This window comes from Microcebus murinus, chromosome 2 (genome assembly GCF_040939455.1).
Source record: "Microcebus murinus isolate Inina chromosome 2, M.murinus_Inina_mat1.0, whole genome shotgun sequence".
Taxonomy (NCBI): Eukaryota; Metazoa; Chordata; class Mammalia; order Primates; family Cheirogaleidae; genus Microcebus; species Microcebus murinus.
In genome coordinates this window covers 48666951-48680143 of record NC_134105.1, presented here as the reverse complement: position 1 = coordinate 48680143, position 13193 = coordinate 48666951, and the positions used below count along the sequence as shown (strand labels likewise).

Here is a 13193-nt window from a genome sequence, read left to right as displayed (position 1 = left end):
AAAAATATGTATGAAAAGTTTTTATAAACTCTATTTTTGAGGGCCAGATACTTAGTAAAGGCTCATGCCTTTAATCTCAGCACTTTGGGAGACCAAGGCAAGAGGATTGCTTAAGGCCAGGAGTTTTTGACTAACCATGACTAGTCTGGGCAACATAGTGAGACCCCATCTCTAGAAAGAAAGAAAGAAAGAAAGAGAGAGAGAGAGAGAGAGAGAGAAGTAAGAGAGAGAGAGAGAGAGAGAGAGAAGAGAGAGAGAGAGAGAGAGATAAAGAAAGAAAGAAGAAAGAAAGAAAGAAAGAAAGAAAGAAAGAAAGAAAGAAAGAAAGAAAGAAAGAAAGAAAGAAAGAAAGAAAGAAAGAAAGAAAGAAAGAAAGAAAGAGAGAGAAAAAGGAAAGAAGGGAGGGAGGGAAGAAGGAAGGAGAGAGAGAGTGAAAGAGAGAGAGGGAGGGAGAAGGAAGGAAGGGAGGGAGGGAGGGAGGGGAAGGAAGGAAGCAAGGAAGGAAGGAAGGAAGGGGAAGAGGAAGAGGAAAAGAAGGGAAGGAAGGAAGGAAGAAAATTAGCCAGGTGTGGTGGTGTGCATCTATAGTCCTAGCTACTCGGGAGGCTGAGGTAAGAGTATCACTTGAATCCAGGAGTTGAGGGTTGCATTGAGCTATGATCAGGCCACTGCAGCCTGCGCAAGAGAGTGAGACTGTCTCTAAAAGCAAACAAACAAAAAATGATTTTTGAGAGTTTAGTATTAATATATTTGAGACATTGCACTTAGTAATTTACTTCCATTATTTAATGTGATCCTTACAACATGAGGGAGACACTATCATTATTCCTATTTAATACATAAGAAACTGAAAAAGTGATTAAGTAATTTATCTTAGATTTTACAATTACTAAGCAGGAGAGCCGAGATTTAAACCTTAACTACCATTTTACACATTCAGTGTCAAAAATGAGGAGAAATGGGTAATTATTGTACCATCATTTCAACTTCTTTATATTTTGGGGGAAAAAACATAGGAAATAGTCTCCCTAAAACCTAATCCCTTGAGATTTACAGTATTTATTTTTTAAAACTTTTGAAGTATTTAAAAAATGCTAATGTCAGGGCCTTACTCACAACAATTACTGATTTAATTGTTTTAAGGTGGGGCCCTGCACATTTGTTGTGTTGCTAGTGTTGTTAGGCTTACCAGGTGACACTATTGTCCAGACAGAATTGATTGCTTTTGTTACCAAATGCTTTTTTCTTTTTTACCTGTACTTCCTTTGGTGCTTTCTGGTTTGGGTCCATACTCATGCTCTGATATACTTAGTCAGCTTGTCTTGTGTTTTCTTTGTTATTCTTAACCCAATAATCCTCTAAAAATCTTTTACTACTTGCTCCAATTCTAATTAGCAGATTCCTAGGTTCCCATCCCAGATTTCTGAATCAGGATTTCTAGAGGTAGGGCCCAGAATCTGAATTTTTATAAAGCTTCTCAAGTGATTCTGATGTTCAGTCGGGTTTAGGAAATAGAAGTAAAGCCTCTCTTCCCTTCACCTAGAATCATAGTAACCCTTTTCAGAGAAAGACATACCTAATTCACTTCTGCTTATATATATTAGCAACATATTAAAGAAACTTTAAATTGATGAAGGTGATGGTGAAGATATAATTCCTATAGACAGCCCCAGCATAATGTTTTTCCTTATAATATTTATATAAAATAGTAGCCATTATGTTTAATTACAAGTACAATAAAACTGAACATAGGCCCATATCTACTATCTTTATTAGGAAGGAGCAAATATTAGGTATTATTTTTTTCTTAAATTTTTACTTAATTTTTCCTCTCTGTCTCTAAAAGGGAATAAAAGAGGAGGCTAGGTCAAATAGAATTATGAATACCACTGCATGGTAGTTTTCAGTTGATGACAGATGGAATGAAATTAAAGTCTTTCAGCAAAGAATTGAATGTTTTTCTTCCATTTTTTCCTTTAAACCTCAGTTAGATACAGAGGAAACTATCTGTTGCTAACTTGTACTATCTTTAAAACCACTTCGGTACGGCGCTCACCGGCTGCAAAACCTTGCCCACAGCCAGCACTCATAGTCTGCACGATAGTGTGTGCTGTGTATTGATGACGAATCAGTTTTGCTGTTGCGTGATGAGGAAAGCTTTAAAGCACTGAAAGCTTGTTTTACTTTACAGGCAGCTTTACTTGTAATGTAAATCAGAATAGGTAACATATACATATATGTTTTCATTACGTTATTTTTAAATGTTCACAATTTTATTTTGACAAATGAAAATTTAGAAAAGTCATATCACGGCTGTCGGCTAAAGTTGATGCTCAGCTGTGCGCCTTCATATCACGGCTGTCGGCTAAAGTCGCTGTGCGTGTTCATCTGTGACTGTTGACTATAGTCAACGCTGGTACCGGAGTGGTTAAAGAGAGTCTGGAGTGTGGTGCTGTGGGAACTTCAGTTGTTGGTACTTCAAGGGGGATTTTACATAAAAAAACATTACCTTTAAATTCTATACTTAATGTTCTTGGTGATTTTTAAAAAAAATTATGTTATTTAATGAGATAATTTCGGTGAACTAATACTCTATAAGTGCCTAAAAATGTTGGTTGCTTTAACAGTACTAATTAAAAACATGTTTGCATTGGAAGGTCTGGATTTCTTTAAGTATAATTTATAGCATGCAACATGTAATATTTCTTTCCTTTCCAACTGCTTTCTATTATATGCTTAGGGTTTAGATCGCTCCAATTCCTGGGTTAACACTGGTGGTCCAAAAGCTGCCCCATGGGGATCCAACCCCAGTCCAAGTGCAGAATCAACACAGGTGGTGTTTACATTAGAGGTTTCTTTATTGGCTGCTGATGTTTCCCTTTAGACCATTACTTTTTAGTATATACTATGATTTCAGTGACTTGCTTCCAAGTGTGTATTTTTGTTTACTTAGCACATTTTCCAACTACTATGCATGAATACCACCAAATGTACCAGTAATGCTCTTCTTTCCTATTTCCTGTCACCTCCTCCTTCCCTCCGTATACACCTTATTAGTATTTCAGTGCCTGCTGCTTATGCACTTAATAGCTTTTTAACAGTTTCTTCTTTAGGAGTAGCACATCTTTAATAGGAATTTTAAAATTTTTTATGTGGAAAAAAACCCAACAGTTTTCCATTTGCTTTTGGTTTCAAGTGTAGCTCTTGTACCATTTTTATTTAGCATTTATTATCTTGTCATTTTCTTCATAATCACTGAATAGAAGACTGGTAATAAGTTGAAATTAAATGTGAACAATGTATGACCCTATGGTATAAGATTAAATTCCAGAAATAAAAGTCCATTTTAATTTGTACTGTGTTGCAAAGTATGAAATTAGATTTTGCTTACTTAAGACTAGTTGCTTGATAGCTAATACTGCATGATACCTCAAAATATACTTCTCATCTGTGTGTTGGCTTTGGATGAAAATTCTGTTCTTGAAGAAAAATTTTAATTCTGTATCTAATATTATAAATTATTTATATTTGATATAGTATATGGCAAACCTGAAAAGTGGTTTTTGATAATAGGGAAAAAGTCAAAGAAATCATTCTGAACTTTTTATTTTCTTTATTGAGTACAAAATTATTGATTTCTCTTTTGGTATGAGACCAGTTGAGAAGTATGTTTTTATTTTTATATATTCTTACTAGATATGTGCATGTGTATAGATCACACATATAAAAGTTTCATTCTTTGCAGCACTCTAAATATTAAAAAATCATTGAAATACTCATCTTTTTAAAGACTAAAATCATATAGAAGTCATTTTGATACTTCTAATGCATTGTCATTAAAGTAGCTTAAAATGGTGAAAATGAGATGAATAGTAAAATAGATGGTTTTTGAAACCACAATAAAACTCTATTCTAAAATCATACATAGTCCTTGAGTTGCAAAGTCATCCACTGCAGATGTTAATGTTATCTCGTCATTCATTCATCTTCACTCCATAGGCTATGGATCGAAGTTGTAATCGTATGTCTTCGCACACAGAGACGTCAAGTTTCTTACAAACATTAACGGGACGCTTACCAACTAAAAAGGTAGATTCATATGAAGACGATGCAAAGAGGGGGAAAATAATTTCAACAATAAAATAGATACAGGATTTCTTTGCATAACCAGTATGAGATAGTATAATAATTGCATTGTGTTTAAAAATACATCTGAGGCTGGTGTGATGGCTTACACCTATAATCCTAGCACTCTGGGAGGCCAAGGTGGGAGGATCCCTTGAGGTCAGGAGTTCGATACCAGCCTGAGCAAGAACGAGACCCCCATCTCTACTAAAAATAGAAAAATTAGCTGGGCATGGTGGCACACTTCTGTAGTCCCAGGTACCTAGGAAACTGAGGTAGGAGGATCGCTTGAGCCTAGGAGTTTGAGGTCACAGTGAGCTATGATGATTGATGCCCCTGTACTATAGCCCAGGCAACAGAGCAAGACTTTGTCTCCAAAAAAAATCTGAGCAAGCATTGCTTTTCTGATGCCTTTCCAGTGTAGGCCCTTTTACATTTTGATAATGTTTATTTCTTTGGGATTGACTATTTTTAGAGTTTAGTAAATTCGAATTTGGTCATAAAATTTTAGTACCAAAAAAATGTATCGACTCTTAATTCTGTTTCGGTAACTGCTTCTGTTTTGTGTTTTAAATCTCCAGGGAAAGGAAGATGAGTTAGAAAAATTCTTAGTAAGATATGTTGATTTGCTTCCCTTATGCACAGTTTTGTTAGTCCTTTTTCATATTAATATACACTACTTTGCAAATGCTTTGTATGCATATCCATTATAAGGCAGGACTTTTCTGCAATTTTTTTCTTTAAAAGACTTTACCTGAAAACTTGAAAATTAATGGCTTATAGCAAAGTTTAAATTTTTAAATGTATTTTCTAAATTGTACCCGCAAAGTTCATGAGCATATTTGCATATGTTAAAATATATATTTAAGGCACAAGCCAAGATCTTATTGTAAGTTTTTGGTCTAGTTTTTGTTTGCAGGTACAATTTAGGAGGCTATTTTTTACCTGTCCTTTTAAAATTACATTTTACTCCAAGATAACATGTAATTTTTTCAGCTGTTCAGCATACCACTGTCTTACATGCATAAATAGCCGTTTCGTTAATGGGTGTCTTCACTGCATCATTGAATGGTTCACATGCCTTATTTTGCTTACTCTCATTATATCTTCATTTGTATTTGCATTATTATTTGGTTTATGTTATCAACATATTTGACTTTGATAATAACTTTGGATTTACTTCTGGATAGCTTTTTCATGAGGAGCTGGCTTTGCAGTGGGTTGTTTGCAGTGGCAGCGTTCGGGAATCAGCTTTGCAACAAGCCTGGTTCTTTTTTGAGTTAATGGTGAGCAAACTAAGCACATTCTTTAAAAGTTTTTTTCCCTTAGTGAAGAATTTTGTGTTAGCTCAATTTTTATCTTAGAAATCTTTTTCTGTTGCACATCTTACAGTTTTACATATGCCTCTAAGACAAAATTACACGTTTCATCTGTAAATAAACACTGTGGACACTCAGCCCAATTTAGGTGGAATTATAAAGTTGTGAGGCTCAATTTAGCTCTATTTTTTCAGGGCTGGTTGCAGAAGCTAGCTGTCTTTTTAAAGGAAATTGGTGATACATTCTTTCCTAGTCTGAAAATGCAAATGTACAATGGCAGTACTATAGATTTTATACCAAAGATAAAAAGAGCTTTATAGATACCAACTGCTATAATTATGGCTAGAAAGCTCTTAGGGAAATGCCAGTTACAGCCAATAAAAAACCAACAGTAGTTTTTGCTTAATTCAATAAATGATAGTAAAAATAAATTAATATTTTAATTAATAAATAGATATATACATTTGACCCTTGAACAATACAGGGGTTAGAGGCACTGACAAGAGTGCCTCTAACCACAAGTGTCAACTTGTGGTTGAAAATTCACATATTACTTTTGACCCCCCAAAAACTTAACTACCAATAGCCTATTCATGACCAGAAGCCTTTCTGTCAATATAAACAGTTAACCAACATTTTATGTGTAATATGTATTATAAACTGTATTCTTACAATATAATAAGCTAGAGAAAAGAATATGTTATTAAGAAAATCATAAGGGGCCAGGCGTGGTGGCTCACGCCTGTAATCCTAGCATTCTGGGAGGCCGAGGCGGGTGGATTGCTCAAGGTCAAGAGTTCGAAACCAGCCTGAGCAAGAGCGAGATCCTGTCTCTACCATAAATAGAAAGAAATTAATTGGCCAACTAATATGTGTAGAAAAAATTAGCCGGGCATGGTGGTGCATGCCTATAGTCTCAGTTACTCGGGAGACTGAAGCAGCAGGATTGCTTGAGCCCAGGAGTTTGAGGTTGCTGTGAGCTAGGCTGATGCCACAGCACTCACTCTAGCCTGGGCAACAAAGTGAGACTCTGTCTCAAAACAAACAAACAAACAAACAAAAAAAAAAAAGAAAATCATAAGGAAGAGAAAAATATTCACTGTTCATTAAGTAGAAGTGGATCATCATAAGTTTTTATCCTCATTGAATAGGCTGAGGAGGAGCAAAAAGAGGAGGGATTGGTCTTGCTGTCTCAGGGGTGGCAGAGGTAGAAGAAAATCCTTGTATAAGAGGATCCATGTGATTCAAACCTGTGCTGTTCAAGGGTTAACTATATATATAAGCATATATATGTATATGTGTGTGTGTGTATATATGTATACACACACATGTACATAAACAAAGGCAACAACATTATCAAGTGGTGACAGTGTGCTAGTACTGCCCTGTGGGCTAGGTATTAACAAGGCACAAAGAGGTTGACTAACTTGTCTTAGTCTAAACAGCTTATAAGTAGCAGAACTGTGTTTCAAACCTAGGCATTCTAGCACTTGGGACCTTCCTCTTCACCTTCTTCTTCAGCCTGTAGAAAGATGAAATCACTAAAACTTTTTCTTCCAAAAAAGGAGTATGTAAAAAATAAATAAGAAACAATGGAAAACAAAAGAACAGCAACAAAAAAAAGAGAAAAGAAGAAATGAAAGAAACAAAGAGAGCTTCCAGAGTATGGCATAGGGTGATTCTCAGCATTGAATGTTACCTATATTGGGGATAGAAAATATTTATTCTAGAGATTTAATAGTCTACAGAAAGAACAAATCAGAGACCATATATAAGTGACAGACAACTCATTTTTTCCATAGAAAATAAACACTAAATTTGTAATTCATGTGTTTTTATTATAAGATAAGAACTGTAACTTTGACTTAGTTTTTTATAGTCATATATATGTTCAGATTTCTTAAATAGTCAAAAAATTGCAATTCAAGACTTGGCTGAGCTGTATACTAAGTATGGAACCTTATCTTCAATTTCCCTGAATTTAAAGTCTAAAATTCTTTTTACCATTATCACATTATGTCGTAACGAATCTACTTCTAAAAGCATTTTATAAACTTAAATCACTGTGTTAATATTTAATTAATATTTTATTATTCATTTTTAGTCATCAAATATTTATTATATACCCACCATATGAAACTATATGCTAAATGTTGAAGACACTACAGTGAAGATCTCTTAAAGCTTATAGTTTGGGGGATATGGAATGGCAAAATTATTGAGTCTTAGAAAAATTTAATTAAAAAATTTTTTAAAGGTGAAATTTTTTTCTTTTGACATACACAGAATTTTCCCCCTATCATTAGGCAGGATAGATCTGATTGTGATGTAGTAATTGAGTTGTATTGTGGTTGATATTTCCTTGGCACATACAAAATATTGTAGGACACTTTTTTGAAATATTTTGAGAAGCTAAAGATATTTTAGTAATCTATTAAATCACATTTTAAAACTAGCCCAAGTGTTTATAGAATCATTGTAATTGTTAATTATATCTATAAGAAATTACACTAATGGCTTATATCTTTTTTCAGGTAAAGAGCATGGTACACCATTTATACTTTAATGATAAACTTGATGCTCCAAGGAAAAGTCGTTTTCCAGAACGTTTCATGGATGACATTGCTGCTCTTGTCAGCACGATTGCTAGTGATATAGTTTCACGATTTCAGAAGGTATTGATAACTTTTTCTTTTCACTTATCTCCCTTTCAAGCTCAGATTAAACTATAATACTTTTATTTGTTTTGCTTTATATTCTGTTTCCCAGGACACAGAAATGGTTGAAAGACTCAATACAAGCCTTGCATTCTTTCTCAATGATCTGTTGTCTGTTATGGACAGAGGATTTGTTTTTAGCCTAATAAAGTCCTGCTATAAACAGGTAATACATAATTAGTAATAATTAGTAATCAAATAATTTAAATACTGTGTTTGTTCTTTTCAGGGCTGGAGCTAAGAGACCTTGAAGAGCACATTAATATACTGATGGTAAAACAAAAAGTAGCATAAAGTAACATTTTTATTTGTAATGCAAAAATAAATTACATTTGTTTTATCAGGACACAAGTACTATGGCAAGCTGATAGCAGTATAGCCAGCTTTCCTTGCATTGTACTGGCCCAGTCATGACTCTTTAATTTCCATTTTGGAACACACCATTAAGTTAATAGTAATGTCAATGTAAAGCAGCCTCGAGATGCCATGCAAGTGTAGCATTTATACTGAATGAACAGCCAACTGAACTTTTATATCTTGAGTGATTTTTAAAGCAATTGCATTTTGCTATGTATTCCTCCTAATGCATCCCTGAACATTGTAGAATTTAGAATTATGGACAGATGTTTACCCAAGTCCCAAATGTCATTCATTATCTTACCTTGACAAAAAAGAACTTTTCTACAAATAGCTGATTTTGTTTTATTCCTTTTAGAGGAGCTTGAAAATTATACAAATCTCTGGGTCTCATCTCAGAGTTATTGAGGAGTTTGAATCCTGGTGGTAGGGATGAGGAGTACACAGTGCTTGTGAAACACTTCCCAGGGGTCCACAGATTAGTTTTGGGGAACTAATGGTCAAGAATTCTATTCGGTTGTCTAATACTTAGAATGTTGAAGATCTGTTTTATTGGATATTTGTTTCTTTTAATAGTCAGAAAAGTTAAAACTATGCATTGGCATAGTTGCAAATATTTGCAACACTTGCAAATATTTGCAACACTTATATGTTATTAGTTTTACTTTCCCCCCAAAATGTTATGTACAATTGCTACCAAAACTGTTTTTATTCTTTAAGCACTGCCCCCCTATATTTGCTAAGCATTGGGGTAAGCCCTAGGAATACTAAAGCTAGTAAGTTAGTTTATAGTATGTCTCCTCAAGAAGCTTATGATGTAACTGGGAAAATAGACAAATAGAAAACTATAAATACAGGTAATCAAAAAATGCTATGAAAAGAATGGATAATTTCTTTTTAAGAAGTAATATGAGGTTATCATGGTGGCATGCCTTCTCATAAAGTCCATTTTTGAGAAGTAGAAATATTAATACTTTATTGGAAGTATAAGAATATGGCTTTAGGTTAGTCAAATGAATTTATACAGTAAACCTTAAAAGTTCCAAATTTTTAATTTTAGTCCGAACTCTGGAAAAAGCTGAATCAAACTTATTTGAACCACAAAATCTAAGATTGCCCTTGAGTACTAATCTTTAATTCTTTAATCTATAATTCTGGTGTTAGTATTAGAGAAATAATATGTTCAACTGGTGTCCTCTTATTTATGTAATATTTACAAGGTGTCTTCAAAGCTTTATTCGTTACCAAATCCAAGTGTCCTGGTGTCCTTGAGGCTGGATTTTCTACGAATCATCTGCAGCCATGAGCACTATGTTACATTAAACTTACCGTGTAGCTTACTTACTCCACCTGCATCTCCATCACCTTCTGTTTCTTCTGCGACATCTCAGGTATGCAAAGTGCATGAACATACAAATTTATAACTAATACTTATTGAGTAATAGCTGTATGATAGGCTCAGTTCTAAGTTCTTTATAAGTATTAACTGATGTAATCCTCAAAATAATTCTAGGAGGTATGTTCTGTTATTATATCCATTTTATAGATGAAAAAACAGAAACACACATCACTGAGCAAAAAGTGGCAGAATCAGGCTTTGAACCAAAGCTTTAATCTGAAGCCCAAGTTCTTAACCACTATGTTGTACTCCTTTCATATATTTATGTGCAGGTGAATGAATTCACCTAAATAAACTAATTATTTAGATGTTTTCACAAATTGGGCTCTCTTGAAGCAGACACTGAGAATGAGTCTCAGATATAAGAGGTTTTTTGGTGATCAATACCTGTGAAGGGAAGGGGGATGAAGCATAGATGAGCAGAGAAAGAAATCAAACTGCATTGCAGGCATTACAAAGCCCTGCCTAATTCTCTTTTATCCAAAAACCCCAAAGGAAACTAGATGAACATTTGTAGATTTTAAGTGGGTAGCACTTGACTTCAGCACCTAGTAGTTTATCTGAAGATGAAAATGTGTTATTTTAGCAATTAATATGTATATCCTCTCACATAGGTCAAGTTTAAAGTATTTTATGATTTTAGTATCAAAGAAGCTTGGTTTTTCCTTCTTCCACTTACACGCTTTTTCTGCTATGTTATTTCTAAGGCAATCAGGCTACTTCCTTAAGCTCTTAATGTCCAAAGTCAAAGTTGATCTTAAGCTCTTAATTTTGTTTTTCAAGATATGTAATTCCCGAATAGAATTCCCTAGCGTAGATCAATCTCATATGCTTGATAGAGGAAAAATTTAAACTACACTTAGAAAGACTAGAAAACATCAGAGAGTAACCACAACTTTTCATTTTTTCTTTGCAAAAAATCTGAATCAGCCTATTTCCACAGAGTGGCTAACATACATTTCCTATAATGGATAAGGCTGATCTTTTTCTTTCTTTCCATACCTTCTGCCAAAGATGTGACTACATAGTTAGGGACAAATTAATCATAGGTACAGTTCCTAAAACCTTAAATGAAGCACATTTGTTTACATCTCACTCCTTACTGAACATCCCATTCAGCCAGGAAATTCTCGTAGAATTTCTTCTATTATGTTATTGTCCACTTTCTCATCTAATTACATAATTTTCAGATTCTAATACAGAATAGAGACATCACTCTTTTGGGGAAGGTCCAGGAAAAATATTATATACTATACTTATAAGGAAGATGATTTCTCCATAGAGAAATCTGAAATTTGAGCCGGGTGTGGTGGCGCATACCTGTAGTCCCAGCCACTAGGGAGGCTGAGGCAGGAGGATTGTTTGAGCCCAGGAGTTTGAGGTTGCTGTGAGCTAGGCTGACACCACGGCACTCTAGCCGGAGCAACAGAGCAAGACTCTGTCTCAAAAAGAAAAAGAAATCTTAAATCTGTTCTTCTTCTAAGAAATCTCACTTGGGTGTTCCTGAATATGGAATATATTTGGGGGGATACTTTTTTGCAGTATTAAAACTTTTTAAACTCAGCAGACCACAAAATGATAGTAATGTTCCAGAGGTAGTATGTTTTCTGGAAAACAGTTCTACTAGTGTATAGAATTTCTCTGCATAACAATAGCCGTGACTATGAATATTTCTCTTATAATCTATGGTGAGTACATACTATATCATTTGGATTTAGTTGCCTTTTCTTCTTTCAGAGGATGATATTGAAGCATTAAGTGGCTGAAAGAATGAGGATAAATCATGGAAAGGTTTCGATTTGAGAAAAAGGAAATTGAGACTAATTGGTTTCCATTAATTAATTAAGGTTATTAAGTATGAAAATGTCTGATTTCCTTAAGTACTAAGTTTGACAGTTGATATCTCTGACATTTCACTTTGACACTTCTTGTTTTATGTATATTGTGAAAGTACATCCTCAGTCTTTCAAATGCACATTTGGCCTTGTGATTTTCTTTTACATTTCTTTAAGCAATTTTTGTGAAATCACAGAGAGTCAAAACTTCGTGTTATTTTTGAATATGAGTTCTGTCGTGGAACCAGTACAGCTTAGACAGCTCAAGATATCAACAAAGTTTTTGGGAAAGAGGTGGCTAATGAATGCACGGTATATCAATGGTTTGAAAAGTTCTATTCTGGTGATTTTAATCTTGAAAATGAGCCACATGGGTGACCTGAGACCAAGGTGGATAATGATAAATTGAAAGCTGTGGTGGAAGTGAATCCATCTCAACCTACCTGTGAATTAGCAGCAAGGTTTGACGTTACTATTCCAACAATGTCGGGCCATTTGAAACAACTTGGCAAGGTAAAGAAGCTGGATAGATAGGTACTGCCTGAATTAAATGAGCATCCAAAGAGAAATAATCTTGAAGCTTACCTTTTCTGTCATGACATAAAGGTGAACCATTTCTACATCATACTGTTATGTGTGATGAAAAATGGCTTCTTTTTGACAATGACAAGCATTCAGCACAATGGCTAGATAAACATGAAGTGCCAAAACACAGTCCAAAACCAAATATTCATCAAGAAAAGCTGATGATGTCTGTTTGGTGGTTCAGTGCTGGTATTATCCACTATGGCTTCATGAAACCTGGTCGGTCAATTACAGCGGATGTCTACTGCAACCAACTGGACAAAATGATGAGGATGCTTGTGATTAAGCAGTTGAGATTGGTCAAGAGAGACAGGCCAGTCCTCTTGCAGGACGGTGCTTGACCACATGTTGCAGAAATAATACTGTTCAAACTACACAGGCTGGACTTGGAAATGCTCTGTTATTCACCATATTCACCAGACCTTGCACCAACTACCACTACTTCCAAGATTTCGACCACTTCTTGCAAGGAAAAATATTCAGTTCTCAACAAGCTCTGGAAAACACCTTTTATGATTTCATTGTCACTTTCTCTCTGGGCTTTTGCGCTACTGGCATAAATAAGCTACTGTTAAGATGGCAAAACTGTGTCCATAGTTGAGGCACATACTTCGATTAACTGTATTCCTTGTTTGAGATACAATAAACTAAACTTTTGATTAGAAATCAGACATTTCATATTTAATGACCTAATACTAATTTATTTCAGTAATAAAGTGATCAAATCACTAAAGTAATTTTATTATAGTTTTCTTTACCAAAATTATGAGTATTACTTGTTCCAATATTAATAATAGTAATATAAAATAAACTACCATAGGTAAATTTTATCTCGTTTTAAAATAATACTTACATT

At 34.4% G+C, this 13193-nt stretch overlaps 1 protein-coding gene across 8 annotated transcripts in view; it reads left to right on the top strand.

The window, feature by feature from the left end:
• Window positions 1-13193, top strand: part of DOCK7 (dedicator of cytokinesis 7) — a 203895-nt gene that overhangs the window by 118366 nt on the left and 72336 nt on the right. For 2 of the 8 annotated variants that reach the window (XM_075998912.1, XM_012767089.2), the window contains exons 23-29: window positions 2741-2833; window positions 4000-4089; window positions 4707-4736; window positions 5316-5411; window positions 7979-8119; window positions 8214-8327; window positions 9739-9909. In XM_075998912.1, coding sequence (XP_075855027.1) covers window positions 2741-2833; window positions 4000-4089; window positions 4707-4736; window positions 5316-5411; window positions 7979-8119; window positions 8214-8327; window positions 9739-9909 — 735 coding nt within the window. The remainder of the gene's footprint in view (window positions 1-2740; window positions 2834-3999; window positions 4090-4706; window positions 4737-5315; window positions 5412-7978; window positions 8120-8213; window positions 8328-9738; window positions 9910-13193) is intronic. The other 6 variants (XM_012767093.2, XM_020289020.2, XM_012767100.2 and 3 more) reach the window with 4 other exon arrangements.